This window comes from Anopheles stephensi, chromosome 3 (assembly GCF_013141755.1).
Source record: "Anopheles stephensi strain Indian chromosome 3, UCI_ANSTEP_V1.0, whole genome shotgun sequence".
In the NCBI taxonomy this organism is placed as follows: Eukaryota; Metazoa; Arthropoda; class Insecta; order Diptera; family Culicidae; genus Anopheles; species Anopheles stephensi.
Genome location: NC_050203.1, coordinates 29,330,990 through 29,344,296, shown reverse-complemented (window position 1 = coordinate 29,344,296; position 13,307 = coordinate 29,330,990). Strand labels below are relative to the sequence as shown.

Sequence of the window (13,307 nt, the reverse complement as noted above, 5' to 3'; positions counted from 1 at the left end):
CAGTAAATTTCAACTCACGAACTCTAAAATATTGGTGAAAAATTATGTTGTCTAAGCGATAGGCACTAAATCTGATCAGGATCAATAATGTCTCCATCTGTTTAGTGAGCATAGTAAGTGAACAGCCGTAGTGTTCTGCCATCCCTTGCATTAATGAGCACACCATCCCTTGTACTCCCGGGACAAAGAAAATAAGAGGTCACACGATAATCTATTACCGACCTAACCACAAGTGTTTTATTGAGTTCCAAAATTTAGACTGATGTACAACCATGAAAAGTCTTTGGCTAGCCATTCCTGGCTTCCTTTACACGATTATTCCCGGGTCTGTTAAGTCACTCACACGTGCTCTGAATGGAATTTGAAATCCGTTAATGTCGAGGAAGATCGACGACACTAGCAGCATGGTCACTGGATGGCCACCAAAAGATTGTTATTCATGTTTATTTAAGCTAAAAGCTTAGCACACTCTAACAGTATGTGTTTGATATAACTACAAGAGCACATGGTAAGATAATTGTAAGATAAAAGTAGTTGAAATGTTTTGAAGAATGCATTCAGAGCATTCAATTCCTATGAAGTTCTCTCGTGTTAAGACCTAGGGTAACCTTTAGACCGTTGAAGTAACGTAGGGTAATTATAATTTTCTAAAGCATGATAATAATTCTATAAAGCTGCTGTATCGCGATATTTAAGACCTAAAGTCGAGCAGTTAATTTAAATGTTTGATAATAATTCTAGTCAACTGGAGCAATAGACACAACTCTTAATTTGAACCTGAACAGCTCAATGTCTATGATTAAGACAAATCACATTCCTATCTTTAAATGTCATACAATCAACATTCATTTCCCATGCGTTTAATCTACACAGGAAAAAAAAAACATTAGAAGATGTTAACCTCTTCCAATCCCCCAATGTCTCAAATCAATAACTTATCTACGATCATTAATGCTCAGTCGTTTATGCCACGCTGTGAAGCGCACACCGTAACACTGTAATTGCTGTACGATGCGCAGTCGCAACCATTAGCACTATCAAAATCTTATTCCGCCTGACGTTACCGACGGCACGCGATGTTCAAGGTGGCGAGCGTGCAAGTAAGAGGGTATGCGACGGAATTAATGTGCTTAAAGTGTGGCGGATCTATGCTGAATTGATTCACGTGTGAAAAACGTTATTTACCCAACACGGTAGAGTCTGCCGCAGTCAATTTGCTGCCTTACCCACCACCAATCGAACAGACGGCTTCTCGTTACTTCGCACAAATTAGTTGCCAATCGCAAATTCATGTTCACAAGAGCGTGTGTGGGTTTCGTACAGCGCGTTTTCTTTAAGCAACAAGCTTCTGCTTAGCGCCGTATGTGTGCTTGTTTCGTACCACAACAATACGCCAATAAAGCACTGGCAAAAAAGGAACGAGCAATGGATGTTCGTACCACAAATCTGGCAAACAATCCGGCAAACAAATGCACCTGCATTCATCCAGTCAGCTGGTCGGTAGCATAAATGGTTTCATCTTCGAGTACGACCCGCTGTCGACGTCTGTTGTCAAATTGTGTAAGTGGTAATTGTCAAAGTTTTCGGTAGAGAACGGGTTTCAACGCGTCTACCGACCCGTAGCATGCTCGGATGCTTGGTCTGGTAGCTAATTGATGAACCGTGCCGTGATTGTTGACGGTGTGAGATGGAAGCTTTTCTTCCTTCCACCGACGGGGTCGTGGAAGGCAGCTGAGCTTCGAAATGCTCGCGAAACGTGACGATAATTATTGGGAACCTTGAACCGGCCAGGCTAAGCATTGTTGTGGACCAGCTGGCAGACTGTGTTGATGTGTTTTGCAAACGCCAACCAACCACCAGCTTTGATCGACGTTTTGCAAGACTGCCACTATAAAGTGCAGTTAAAAGGTGTTCATGTGCTTCTGCAGATTAAGACAAACGGTTGCAGAATTAAGGGCACAGCAGTGTTCTTTGCTTGGGTATCCTCCCACACACTGGATGCGATCTCATATGTTTAATCGACAAGTTAAGCTTAGACAAGCTAAAGGACAGGTGAAGTGTGCTAGTGATAAAAATATTGCCTTTGACACATTTGTTTTTTTACTATCAATTTTAGATAATTTTTCTTTGTTTGTTCCAATGAAAGGTAAAAAATACATAAACTAATTAATCAAAAATATTGTGTGACAAATTTTCAGTAACCGAGCAGATAACAAACATTGAAAAAACTCTTTTTCTATAATTTCAAAATAATTAAGAGAGCTGTTAGTTAAATAGTAAACAATTGTTTACATGCCTAAAATAATATATAACTAGAGGACTAAAAAAAAACAACCTAAGATGTACAGTGACGGACAATAGAATAAGACAGTCTATGGTTTTAAAAGCATAAAAATGTGTTTTTTATGATTATTCATTCATGTAGGACGGCTTGGCCGTTTTGCTGTAAACATGGAACGACAGATTTTTAAACGAACGATTTTTTCCTTTGAAATTATATCACATATTTTATAATAAAATTACAATTTCCATGTTTGGTTTTGTGTATAGTGTTGGTCATCGCCTCGTTCTTTTTTCAACTTTATTACAGCCTAGCTTTAATATTCAAAAAGTTAGATTTTATTTATTTATATTTTTAGGATTACGGCTTGACGCCGTATTGTAAAAAGTTAGATTTTGTTGTAATAATTATCTACATCTTTATTTACGTTCTTTATTCTTTCTCAATAATTTGCTATTTTTATTAATTTAGTCCGTATTGCTAATTGCTATTTTTTTCGAAAAAAAATTGATTGAAGGTGTTGAGAAAACTTTTGATAAGTTTAAGTTAGATTTTTTTTACTCAAAAAAAAAAAAACGACCTGGACGCATTGGAGCTGTCCAATAGACGAGGTGATAAGCGCATCTGTTTTCACAAGGCAGAACTGGGACTCAAATCCCATTCAGAGCGCCATATGCAGGGCTGACAATTTTAAATATGGGCAAACCATAAAGTTATTAAGTAATAGTTCCATTGAGCAATCGTGAAAATAATTTACAAAATACACTACTACACTAGTGTCCAAAAATAGAGGTTTCGGTAGCGGTTTAGAAAGCGGATATAAAAGCGATCATATTCTAATGTCCGTCACAGTATATTCGATCAGATTTTATTTTTTGTCAACAGCTCTTATTGCTTATAATATGAAGTCATTTGTGGTATCAATTGCTAACACTGTATAACCGAAGCATAAAGAATGGCTCATAGAATGACTTTACTCAGCGAATGATAATCAACAATATTCAATGGTTTTGATTTAATTAAAAATTTAATTTTTTAATGCTTTATTTGATTTTCATAACAATTTTCCTTGTGTGGCCAGTTTCTTATGTAAATGCTGAACATTAGATTAAATAAAATGTAAAAAAATCTGTAGAATGTTTATCTTTGCCGATTATTTATTTTTAACTACCACTAACTTTTACAATGATTAACTGTCGGCCCGGTGGAAGAGGCGACATCTGTGCCCGTATTCATACGGCAGTACCCCGTAGTGACGACTACGACTATTCAACTACGTGGTATCATTAAGTCTAGTAAGCCTGATTTAGCAGGCATGACCTTTAAAGGGGTCGTTAGGCCAATAATAATTTATGTAGTTTAAATTTGTTTCAAAGGAATTGGGTAATTGTTGGACATAACAGTACTCCAAGCAAGTAACTTTACCGTAGAGTAATTTTGAAATTAGGTAGTGTTATACTAGTGTGCTTTAAGCCCATAAGATGGCTGTATACTTCATGCGTTTTCGTCATATAATTCGCAGTCAAATAATGTTTAAACATAAGTATAAAACATAATAAAACATATAAACATTCGTGATCATCAGATTCACCTTCATTGCCTTCATTCGAATTGGTTTCCGATTTGATTAATCGACCGTCGCTATTGCTCTTGGGAAGTCACATTCTTCACCGTTGTCGAACATGCACCAAATTCGCACTCAAACAGCATTCGTGAATGTTGATGTCTCGCGTTTTCCAACAAGAAAACAACCCCTCCTCCCCAATGCATTTCGTCAACCAACCGAAGCATCTTCTCAATGCATAAAATGCGGATCGACCGTCAGCCGCGCTCAAACGGTTGCTCAACGCTTTTGGCTACCTCCGAAGGTTTTTTTTGGCCGGCTGCACGGTCAGCACGATCATGTTTCGTTTCGATTCATGCTGTGCGCGGCGTTACGCCACGAATCGCACAGGATCACAGACGCAGATCGTGGAATTCTGCTGCCGTGTTAAACACTCGACTGGACAGGGAACGATCAGCACAGCAACAAAAAAAAATCTTAAAAACGCGACAGACCGTTGCTGCTTGTGGTTGGATGGCCTCCGTAGAATCTGCTTTTCTACCCCGCCACATCGTTCTATCGGGGTGACGCAGACACCCCATCCTATCTGACCCCATCTTCCAATGATGACCACCGGTCGTACTGCTTCGATGCCGAGTCAGTCGAAACGAACGACGGTGCAATTAATCACCCGGAATGAATTAATTGATATTCAAAATTCTCCCGCAACATGAAGCCTGCGGTGGCGGATGTTTGCCGTGAAGAAAAATGTGTGCGCCTTTTTTTGCCTACTTTTCACGCCGACTACCGACGAGCGGCGCGATCAGGTTTCCGTGAAAAGGTCTCGAATGTACCATGAACCCTCATGGCTAGTGGACGGCACCAGCTTCAGCTTCAGTGGGCGCGTGCGATTCTTCGGGCGATATGTTACTCGATGACGAAACACTGTCGGATGCTTCTCGGATCAACAACCACATTCTTTTGGCCTCCCCCTCCCGGGAGCCGATGATAGAAACAAGAGCTGTGGCTCTTCGAACCGCTTCGCTACAGAGAACAATGGTGTGTTATGCTAATGATAAAAGCTCGCGGGTTCAAAACGGCCACCGACGGTAGCGATCTCGGATGGGCTAATAATAGAATACCCGTGTGGGCGGATCCCAAAGAGTTTATAATGAAAGATTTTGCTTCCTTATTATGCTTAGAAAAGAATGTCTCGTTGGTTTGCCGAAAGGGGTACAAAGCATTCTCAGTGATTGTTGAGATTGCATCTCCGATCGGTGGAGTCTGATAAGGGGACAATGTGGCACATTCTTTGGCAACATTTTACAGTTAGATTTTGGTGGAGGTATACATGAGAACCCTATCCTATCGTAAAGTTGAGGAAGGTTCATTTGACTCTTACATATAATTAATATAATTAAAGTTCTAAGAAAAGTATTTTATTTTTCTACAAAAATATCACAACATCGCACTCAAGGTTACGTTCCCTGTTATGGTTAGCCCGTAGAGTCTCATATCAACTCCTTTCGCTTTTATTCCATTTCACTACGAACCGGTCAAATCACTCTACCAAGGGAAAGTAGCACCCATGCAGATAGCAAGACGATCGTCACCATCGTCATCATCATCATCCCCAATGGTCCAAAAAACCGGTTCATCACTCTCACCTGATCACGCTTGCATCCCGCTGGTAGGTCGCGACCAGACCCTCCAGCGACCCTCCATTAGCCATAGCTCCCCCAATAGGGGTACTCCACATTCAATCCGAACCCCCCGCTCGGAGTATTTAGGTCACCTACCGCGTGCGTTCGGTATGTGCGTATTGTGTGTTTTATATAAAATCGATTACGTCAAGATGGGGTTCGTCGCCTTTACGGTTAGGGCTCAAGTCTTTCGTTTTGGGTGCGAGCGCTGCGAGCAAAAGACGAGCACATTTCTGATCTGAAACTGTCGATGTGTGTACGTGTTTAATCAAATCAAAGAGAGCGTATGTTAAACAATAACGTTCCCACTTTAAATTACACCTCTCTTTACCCTATCAAAGCACACAAACAACGGGCAACCGGTTTCCCTTTTTTTTGCCCCCTTAACCGTATTGCGCCATCGCCACTGATAGCTGGAACAGCTGGAACTCTCGCGGGGCATTTCTGATGACGCCACGAACACGCACGCATGCAGTCGATGCATCGAACCAATAGAATGTGCTCCCCACACAGGGTGAGAGATAGTTGGTGAGAGATGGTGCGAATAAAAAAAGGGTGTGATGAAAGGTGTGATTGCGCATATGCAGAGCGCACCGCGTTTAGATAACGCTGCTGCATCTGGATCGTAACACCGAATGGAAGATCACCTTATCGATCATGCGTGCTGTTAATTCTTGTGTCCATAACGGTAAAGGTGTTACGATCGATGTTTATGCTTCCCAAACATAGAAACATTCCTGGTTGACAAATTGACGAGAGGCTGTGTGTTAAGCAACGAGGTAGCACAGACTGATTAAATTTCTAGAAAGCAGATTAAAAGATAGCGTGGAACTAATCCTCGTTTGGACTAATTTTAGATGAGTTTGAATACTCTAAAAAAATCGTATTTCTTTGCTGCTTGTTGTGAAACAAATCGCTTCCAAACAAACTTGATTTCCATAACAGCATAATTTTTGCACGAATAAATGGTTTTTTCATTCTAATATTGGAACTGGTGCCGTATAACGGAGTTTAGCGTTTGACATTGACATTTCAGGACCGCTCTGCTTTGGGGTTTTTGACTACGTCACTGAAACTCCGCTTGCAAAACAGTGAATCTAGACGTAAAATACTTCAAAACTTCGATTTCTTGGGTTTTTTCACTACACGGAACACCGCACTTAAACATCTCTTTATACACCGATTGAGTTGTCACGCCTGTCCTTATCGTTCCACGCAATACAGCCTCCGAGGAATTCTCCGCAAATGCGATTAAAATTAACTTAATCATCAATTTGCAGCAATTAAACTGTCCCATGCCGTGATAATGCTCGTTTGAAGCGTGCCAACCACACTGTCTAACGACCGGCCAGCCGGGAGCCGGGGCGAGTTGGGCGGCAGAAATGGGCCAATAAAATTTGCATACCACCAAACAACACGCGAACCCCGACCTACGCCATTCGGTGCGGATGAAAAATGGATTTTTTTGCGACTTGTTTTCACCAGCTTTCGGGGGAACCTTTCAACTTTGACTGGAACGAATCACCAAATCAACCTCCAAGCCTGATCGGTGATGGTGTATTATGAAATGTATTATTTGTGCGAACGTGTGCAGAAAAAAAAACAGGGAGGACGATCAGCGGACAACAACAACAACAACAAAAATCGGGAAGGTCAAACAGAGTGAGAGTGATGATGTGAATATTCCTGATGATGGAATTATATCGTAGTACCGTTTCCTTTCGGTTCCAATTATCACCGCTTGCCGTCGTCATCACATTTTCTGCATCGTCCTACGAAGCTCGTGTCCCCAAAGAGGGTGGCACCGCTGTCTCCGCAGACACGATTATGTAAACAGAGCCGAGCGGGCAAGAGCGTCAAGAAGAACTAAAAACCACAGGACCGGGTAGGTGCTCCGGTGCCCCGGGATGCATAACGGGTGCGCGAGAAATCGCACCCGCCGACCACCTTGCCATATGATTGGGGTCATCGAAGGCTTATGCTGTGGTGGTGCTATTTTAGCCGTTGCTTTCGGTTTTTTTTTTTTGGTTTCGTGTGGCAGGGTCGTGGCTTTTGGGCGAGGAAAAGGATTTTATTTTGGCTGTTGTTTCATGGTTAATGGGACAGCGATTAGCAGAAGCATTGACATCGACTACAGGGACACAACAAGCCGCCCTTTAAGATTAAGGATGTATTATCTACTTTTTCCGTACTCCAATTTCTACCACAAATCAATATCTACGTCTACAAAACGATAATTTAATTTATCTTCTTTCCTATATCCATTAGTGCGTGTAGTTACTACAGACAAAGCCACGCACCGACAAGAAGTGCCCCAACTAACCCTAGTCAACCAGCTGGATCTACCGAACGAGGACAAACATTATGCAATGCATTACGAATAGGGGAAGGGGGGGGGGGGGGGAACTTGGGCGCTAGTCGCAAGGGGGAAGCACTAAATGCGCACCGTACAGACCACTACAGACAGGGTACTAAGCTAAAGCCAGAAGGCAAGTTAGAGCCAGCGGGACGTATTCTGTGCAAAGCTGGATGTAAATAAGACTTTGGCCTCCCTGAGCTAGCGAGGGGAGGGCTAGGCAGGGTTGGGAGGGCGGTAAAATGGGGGTGAAGGTGGAATACAAAAACCGAGCACTCACCTTTCTCTTTGAAGTTAAAATTGCCCGGTTTTTGCGTTGTCGCCATCGACACGCACAGCAAAAGAACCACTAAACGTACCATGTTGTTTTGGTTAACTATGTTTGTATTCGTTTCTTCACGAGTTACACGCTTTTTTGGTCCTTTGAATCACGTTGGAATCTATACTAAGCTCTAAAGCAGAACGGAGTACACTTGCAATCGGAAGCTAAAGAACTCGTTTTTAAGGCCTACATAGGGGAATAATACAAGCAAAGAAAGAGAACACTTTAGTCCACCAATTTCTGAGAAAATTTGACCAAAAATTATTCAAAGAAATCACACTGTACGATCACTTAATAACACCTAGACATCACTGCCAAGATTGTGTTGCATTATGGTAAGTTTTCAATTGAATGTTACTGAAGGTTCGCTTCTACACTTAATGCCCCTCGGGCTCGCACTGGAAAATCCCAACGTTAAACCAGCCCAAGCAGACCACTTTCGATTGCCGATTCATTAACGGCAGGCACGATCACGGTCGTGATCTAGCACATTATGCTATTTAATTTAAATTATGAATTTGATGCTAATAAGACCTGTTTTTTCACGAAAACGGAAGAGATTTGCCGTAAAAAAAATTAACTGCTGCTACTAATTAATCGAGCAAAGCTAATCAAAACGCTTCCAACGGTTTGAAACCTGTCAAGTTCATGGAGAGAAGCTTTCGAAGGATAATCACTCCGGCCCAAAACCCTTGCCCTAAATTCGACGCGTGCATGTCCTTGCAGGGCGGTTGACGCGACACGTGCACCGGAAACGACGGTGCATTTAAATTTGTGTAAAATTCACCCCGAATCACGAACACGGATCTCGCCACACACACTCCACACACAACAGCTTCTCGACGGCGCTAGCGAGCAACTATGAGCACGAGCGTTCGGCACACGGAGATCGATCTGTCGAACGTTCGAGCGCCCAGAAACAATCCCGCACTACCACACACAGAGCCGACACGATCGAAACACGAGGGTGGCGATTGTGTCTGGGGGGGGTGGTGTGTGCACCGGTTTTCGGTGAAGTAACCCCCAAGACTGGCACCACCCACCACCCCACACCCGAGCGATCGGATGCTGGTGCTGTTTGCATCTTGCCAGCCATTGCCTTCTGTCAAACCGGGCACACCGTTGCACAACGACACACACACACGCCGGCATCACCACCAAACCGTTGCACCGACGACGGTCAGGATCTTGGCACACACATGTACGAGACCACACGAACCTCCTTCAAGCTGGGCTCCAGTAAGTCGCGTGCGATGCTGCACTGAAGAAGGTCGAATCGAGACTGCTGGATAGCGACCGGTGATTTGAATCACTTTCGATTTTTCAACCACAAACACACACGTTGCTCGTACATGTACGACCGCGCGTGTGAGATAAATGAGGATTGTTGGGAGGCTGCTTGCAGTGATCCAGCGCCCGTTGATCGCGAAAGACCGACTGAAGGAGACGCCGTGGTGTTCCGTGCGCACACCCCGTCCGTTACGCTTCACGTGCAGCAGCAGCAGCAGCAGAAGTTGTTCGCCACATTGGCTCGGGGAGGCTTGTTTTACCAGTTTTTTTAAGGTTGAAACTGCCGTTGCTGTTGTTGCTTTTTGTCTACTTCAGCTCAACAGCAGGCAGCTTTAGCTTTCAACCCCTAGTGTCACTGGGAAGCTGAGATCGTTGTGAATGTGAATGAAATTCAAACGCACCCTCATACACACACACTTAAACCTTTCAATAGCGGGAAACGGGATGCTTAAGAAAAGAGCTAGACGAGTGTTCCGGTACCGAGAGACGCCTACACGTGTGGCAGATCAGGTGGCAACCGTATGTAATCCATTTTCTGGATCATACCATTTAATTTGGGAAGTCTTTGTTTAAGCGAATGCAAGAATGGAAAGCATTGACTCCATAAAATCATGGCTTGGAACAATTTTCAATTTTGAGCGATAATTAACATTTCTTGACAGGACTAAGTATAGGAACTCATACAAATCGTGCCTTACTTAAAAAAGCTATGGGTAAAATCAATTCAGGGAAGCCAGAAATGGGATCGCCTGAAATTACAAAGTGAGAGGAAAATAAAGAAGAAGAAGGAGAAAATAAAAAAAGAAATCAAGCAGAAGAAGTATAAATAAGCATGTTCAAGAATTGCAAAAATCGTTGGTGATTCAAATTAAGGATTGATGTGCAGTAACTTTTTATATAGCTCTGATACTCTATAGATCTTTGCCTGCGTTTTCTGGCCTTTTTATCATGATTTTACACGCAGTTAATATATTATATTTTATTCAGACAATCATGATATCCGCGCCTGCCATATATTAGACATGCGCTGCCACAGTTACAGTTTAGAATAAATCTACTAGTGCACGTGTATGAGACAGATCAGGTCGCCAGACCGTTTACAGGAAAATCGGTCTTGGGCTACACTCCTTCAACCACGGCTACATCTGATCTGCGACACTCGAAACTCCACCACACGAGCTCGCTGTGCTGCTCTACGCCTCGTGATGAACGGATTGCTGACGAGCATCTTCCTGGTGGGGCATGAGTCCGGCATCTTTATCACGTACCCCAGAAATCGAATTCTTCCGGCTTTGACCAACGTCAGGTTGTTAGCACCGCAAAACGGCTTTCCTACCTCGTGGTTCATTCTTCTTCTTCACATACCCTGCTCGCACACACCGCCAAAGATAGTCTTATGCGTTATTTTCTGAAATTACGATTATGCTAAGGTATCAGATCTCCTCTGACTACCTCGATATCGTCACCGTCAACTGAGCACCCTGCAAGAAGGCACTTTGTCTTCGCCTCATTGATCCTCAATCCAATCCCATGAGCTTCGCATTTCAGTGTTCATACACCTTTTGCGATATTTTGCAACATGATTAAGTCCAAATTCAGATAATTTATTTCATTAAAGAATTTATACATACTTAAATGCCGTGCACTGTACGCATGCTTTGCCGCTATTTTCGCCGGTTGTCAAATTCCCCCTTCTGGCACTTCAAACGAACCGCTGAACCCGGGCGTATAAACACCGCCCGTCATCTTCCGTCCCGATTATTCGGGGAATAACACAGTGCGTTTGTTTTGATAAAAAAAAGTCTGGAAAGAACGATACCGTGCGACGCTCGACTAATTTCACGTATTTCGCCGATTCAGTTAGCTTTAAACTAAATTCTTGACCATTACCCGTGCACACCAGCCAAAGCAAAGCGGCAGTACGGTAAAATCCGATCCCGTTTGGTGTATAAAGGCCTGGACGCAGCGTAAAGTGCAGGTATTTCGTAAGAATGTCCTCGTTCACCGAAACGGGGTTGGTGAAGAAACTGTTCGATCTCAACCAAAGTCAGCAAAGCATACAAACCCTCTCGCTGTGGCTGATCCATCACCGAAAGCATCACTCAATAATCGTTAAAACATGGCTGAAAGAACTGCAGCGAGGTAAGCAAAGGGCCGTGGGTGTCACCGGGTCGCAAGTTGCCCATTCGATGCATCCGTTCTCTCTGTTGCAGCACCATCAGCGAAGAAGCTTACCTTCATGTACCTGGCGAACGATGTGATACAGAACAGCAAGAAGAAGGGCCCCGAGTTTGGGCGCGAGTTTGAGCACGTGCTTGTGAAAGCGTTCAAAAACGTGGCCCAATCAACACCGGAACCGAAAACAATCAACAGCCTGAACAGGATTCTCGGCATCTGGTGCGATCGGGCCGTGTACGAGGAACCGAAGATAAAGGAATTCTCAACCGCCCTGAACGGTACCGAAACTATCCCCCGGGTGGAGGTGAATGGCGGGAGTGAGAAGAAGCGGAAAGTGGAGACGAATGCCAGCGAAGGTGAACCGGCGAAAAAGCCGCGCACGACGGCTAGTACGGAAAAGAAGGCAGCCAAGAGTGAAGTGGTCGAGGTGAATGGAAAGGTAGAAACGCACATTACGCTCAGTCCCCATCAGCCGGACGGTGATCCTCCCGAGCCGGAGGATCTGATTAAGGTTATTCTGGAGCTGGAGAACTCTGCGTCGAGTGATGCGGTGGTACGGGAAAGAATAGCCAGCCTTAAGCCGGAAGTATCCGAACTAGCTGCACTGGACAAGCTGGAAGACAAGGAGGCAGCTATGAAACTGGCCGCAGATGTAAGGTTTTATATGTAAGTTAGCTGTTGTAGGATTAAAAGTGCTAAAACCGATTTCCCTTCATTTCAGGTGAACGATGCCATAAAGATTCTAAACGATTACAACGCACGGTTGGCGGTGGAGATGGATGACCGTAAGAAGCTGACGACGATGCTGCGAGATTTCCTGCGCGAGCAGCAGGAACTTCAACAACAAGTGGAAAACCGTCTAGTGGTAAGTATTGTCTTCAAAAACAAATTGAATGCAAACATCATACTAACCGATACGACCCACTGCTTGCTTGGTTTTAGGAGTATCAGAACAAATTATCAAAAATCAAAGAAGTACAAAAGGAAGTGCGAAACCATATGAACAATCTACCCGACTTGACCTCGCTGCCGGATGTGACCGGCGGTTTGGCACCGCTGCCATCGGCCGGCGATCTGTTCAACGCACACCATCACTAGGACAGCGAATATTCGATGATCTGACAATTTTACACTACGTTCTGAAGCCACCGGGAGCATTGTGCGGTAAAGGGAAAATTCTACGCAAACAGGAACGCACGTAATGGACGTAAAATGCGTACCTTTAACCACTAAAGCTCCCGCGTGTGGTACGTACGGTCGTACGCGAGTGTCTGAAGAACAGCATAAGCTTTCGAATTTTCAAATGCCCCCGAATAAGCAATTCTTTACCTCTCGTACCGGAAGTTATCCTACCCCCTGATCGGGATGGGCTCGGCGCAAAATATTGAACATAAGAACAACACTCAACAGACCAAATAATAATATGTAGCCGAATCGAATGGTGTCCCGCTGAAGAATCGAAACGCACTGCGACAAACAGTTTGCTTTGTAATGCGTTGTTGCAATTGTATCCTTTGTGCGGGATATGTGTGTGTTTGTCCCGGAAGTCGAAAAACAAATGCAAATATACGACTGTTTTAGTCAAAAGTTAAATATATTTAAATCTTTTAAGTAATTGGCAAGAATATCATATT

The 13,307-nt window shown here is 43.6% G+C and overlaps 2 protein-coding genes across 10 annotated transcripts in view; one reads left to right on the top strand and one right to left on the bottom strand.

Annotated features, from left to right (window-relative positions):
- LOC118509372 (location of vulva defective 1-like) overlaps nt 1-9,652 on the bottom strand; it is a 40,769-nt gene extending 31,117 nt beyond the window's left edge. For 2 of the 9 annotated variants that reach the window (XM_036049904.1, XM_036049911.1), the window contains exons 1-2: nt 8,993-9,095; nt 8,164-8,391 (exon numbers count right to left, since the gene is read on the bottom strand). In XM_036049904.1, the coding sequence (XP_035905797.1) occupies nt 8,164-8,245 (82 nt within the window). In that variant the 5' untranslated portion in view covers nt 8,246-8,391; nt 8,993-9,095. The other 7 variants (XM_036049913.1, XM_036049912.1, XM_036049905.1 and 4 more) reach the window with 6 other exon arrangements.
- Nucleotides 9,653-11,267: 1,615 nt separating this feature from the next.
- Nucleotides 11,268-13,270, top strand: LOC118509371 (regulation of nuclear pre-mRNA domain-containing protein 1B). Its single transcript, XM_036049903.1, has 4 exons — nt 11,268-11,637; nt 11,709-12,325; nt 12,395-12,538; nt 12,616-13,270. Exons 1-4 carry the CDS (start codon nt 11,487-11,489, stop codon nt 12,769-12,771), a joined length of 1,068 nt encoding a protein of 355 aa, XP_035905796.1. The 5' UTR covers nt 11,268-11,486; the 3' UTR covers nt 12,772-13,270.
- Nucleotides 13,271-13,307: the final 37 nt, after the last annotated feature.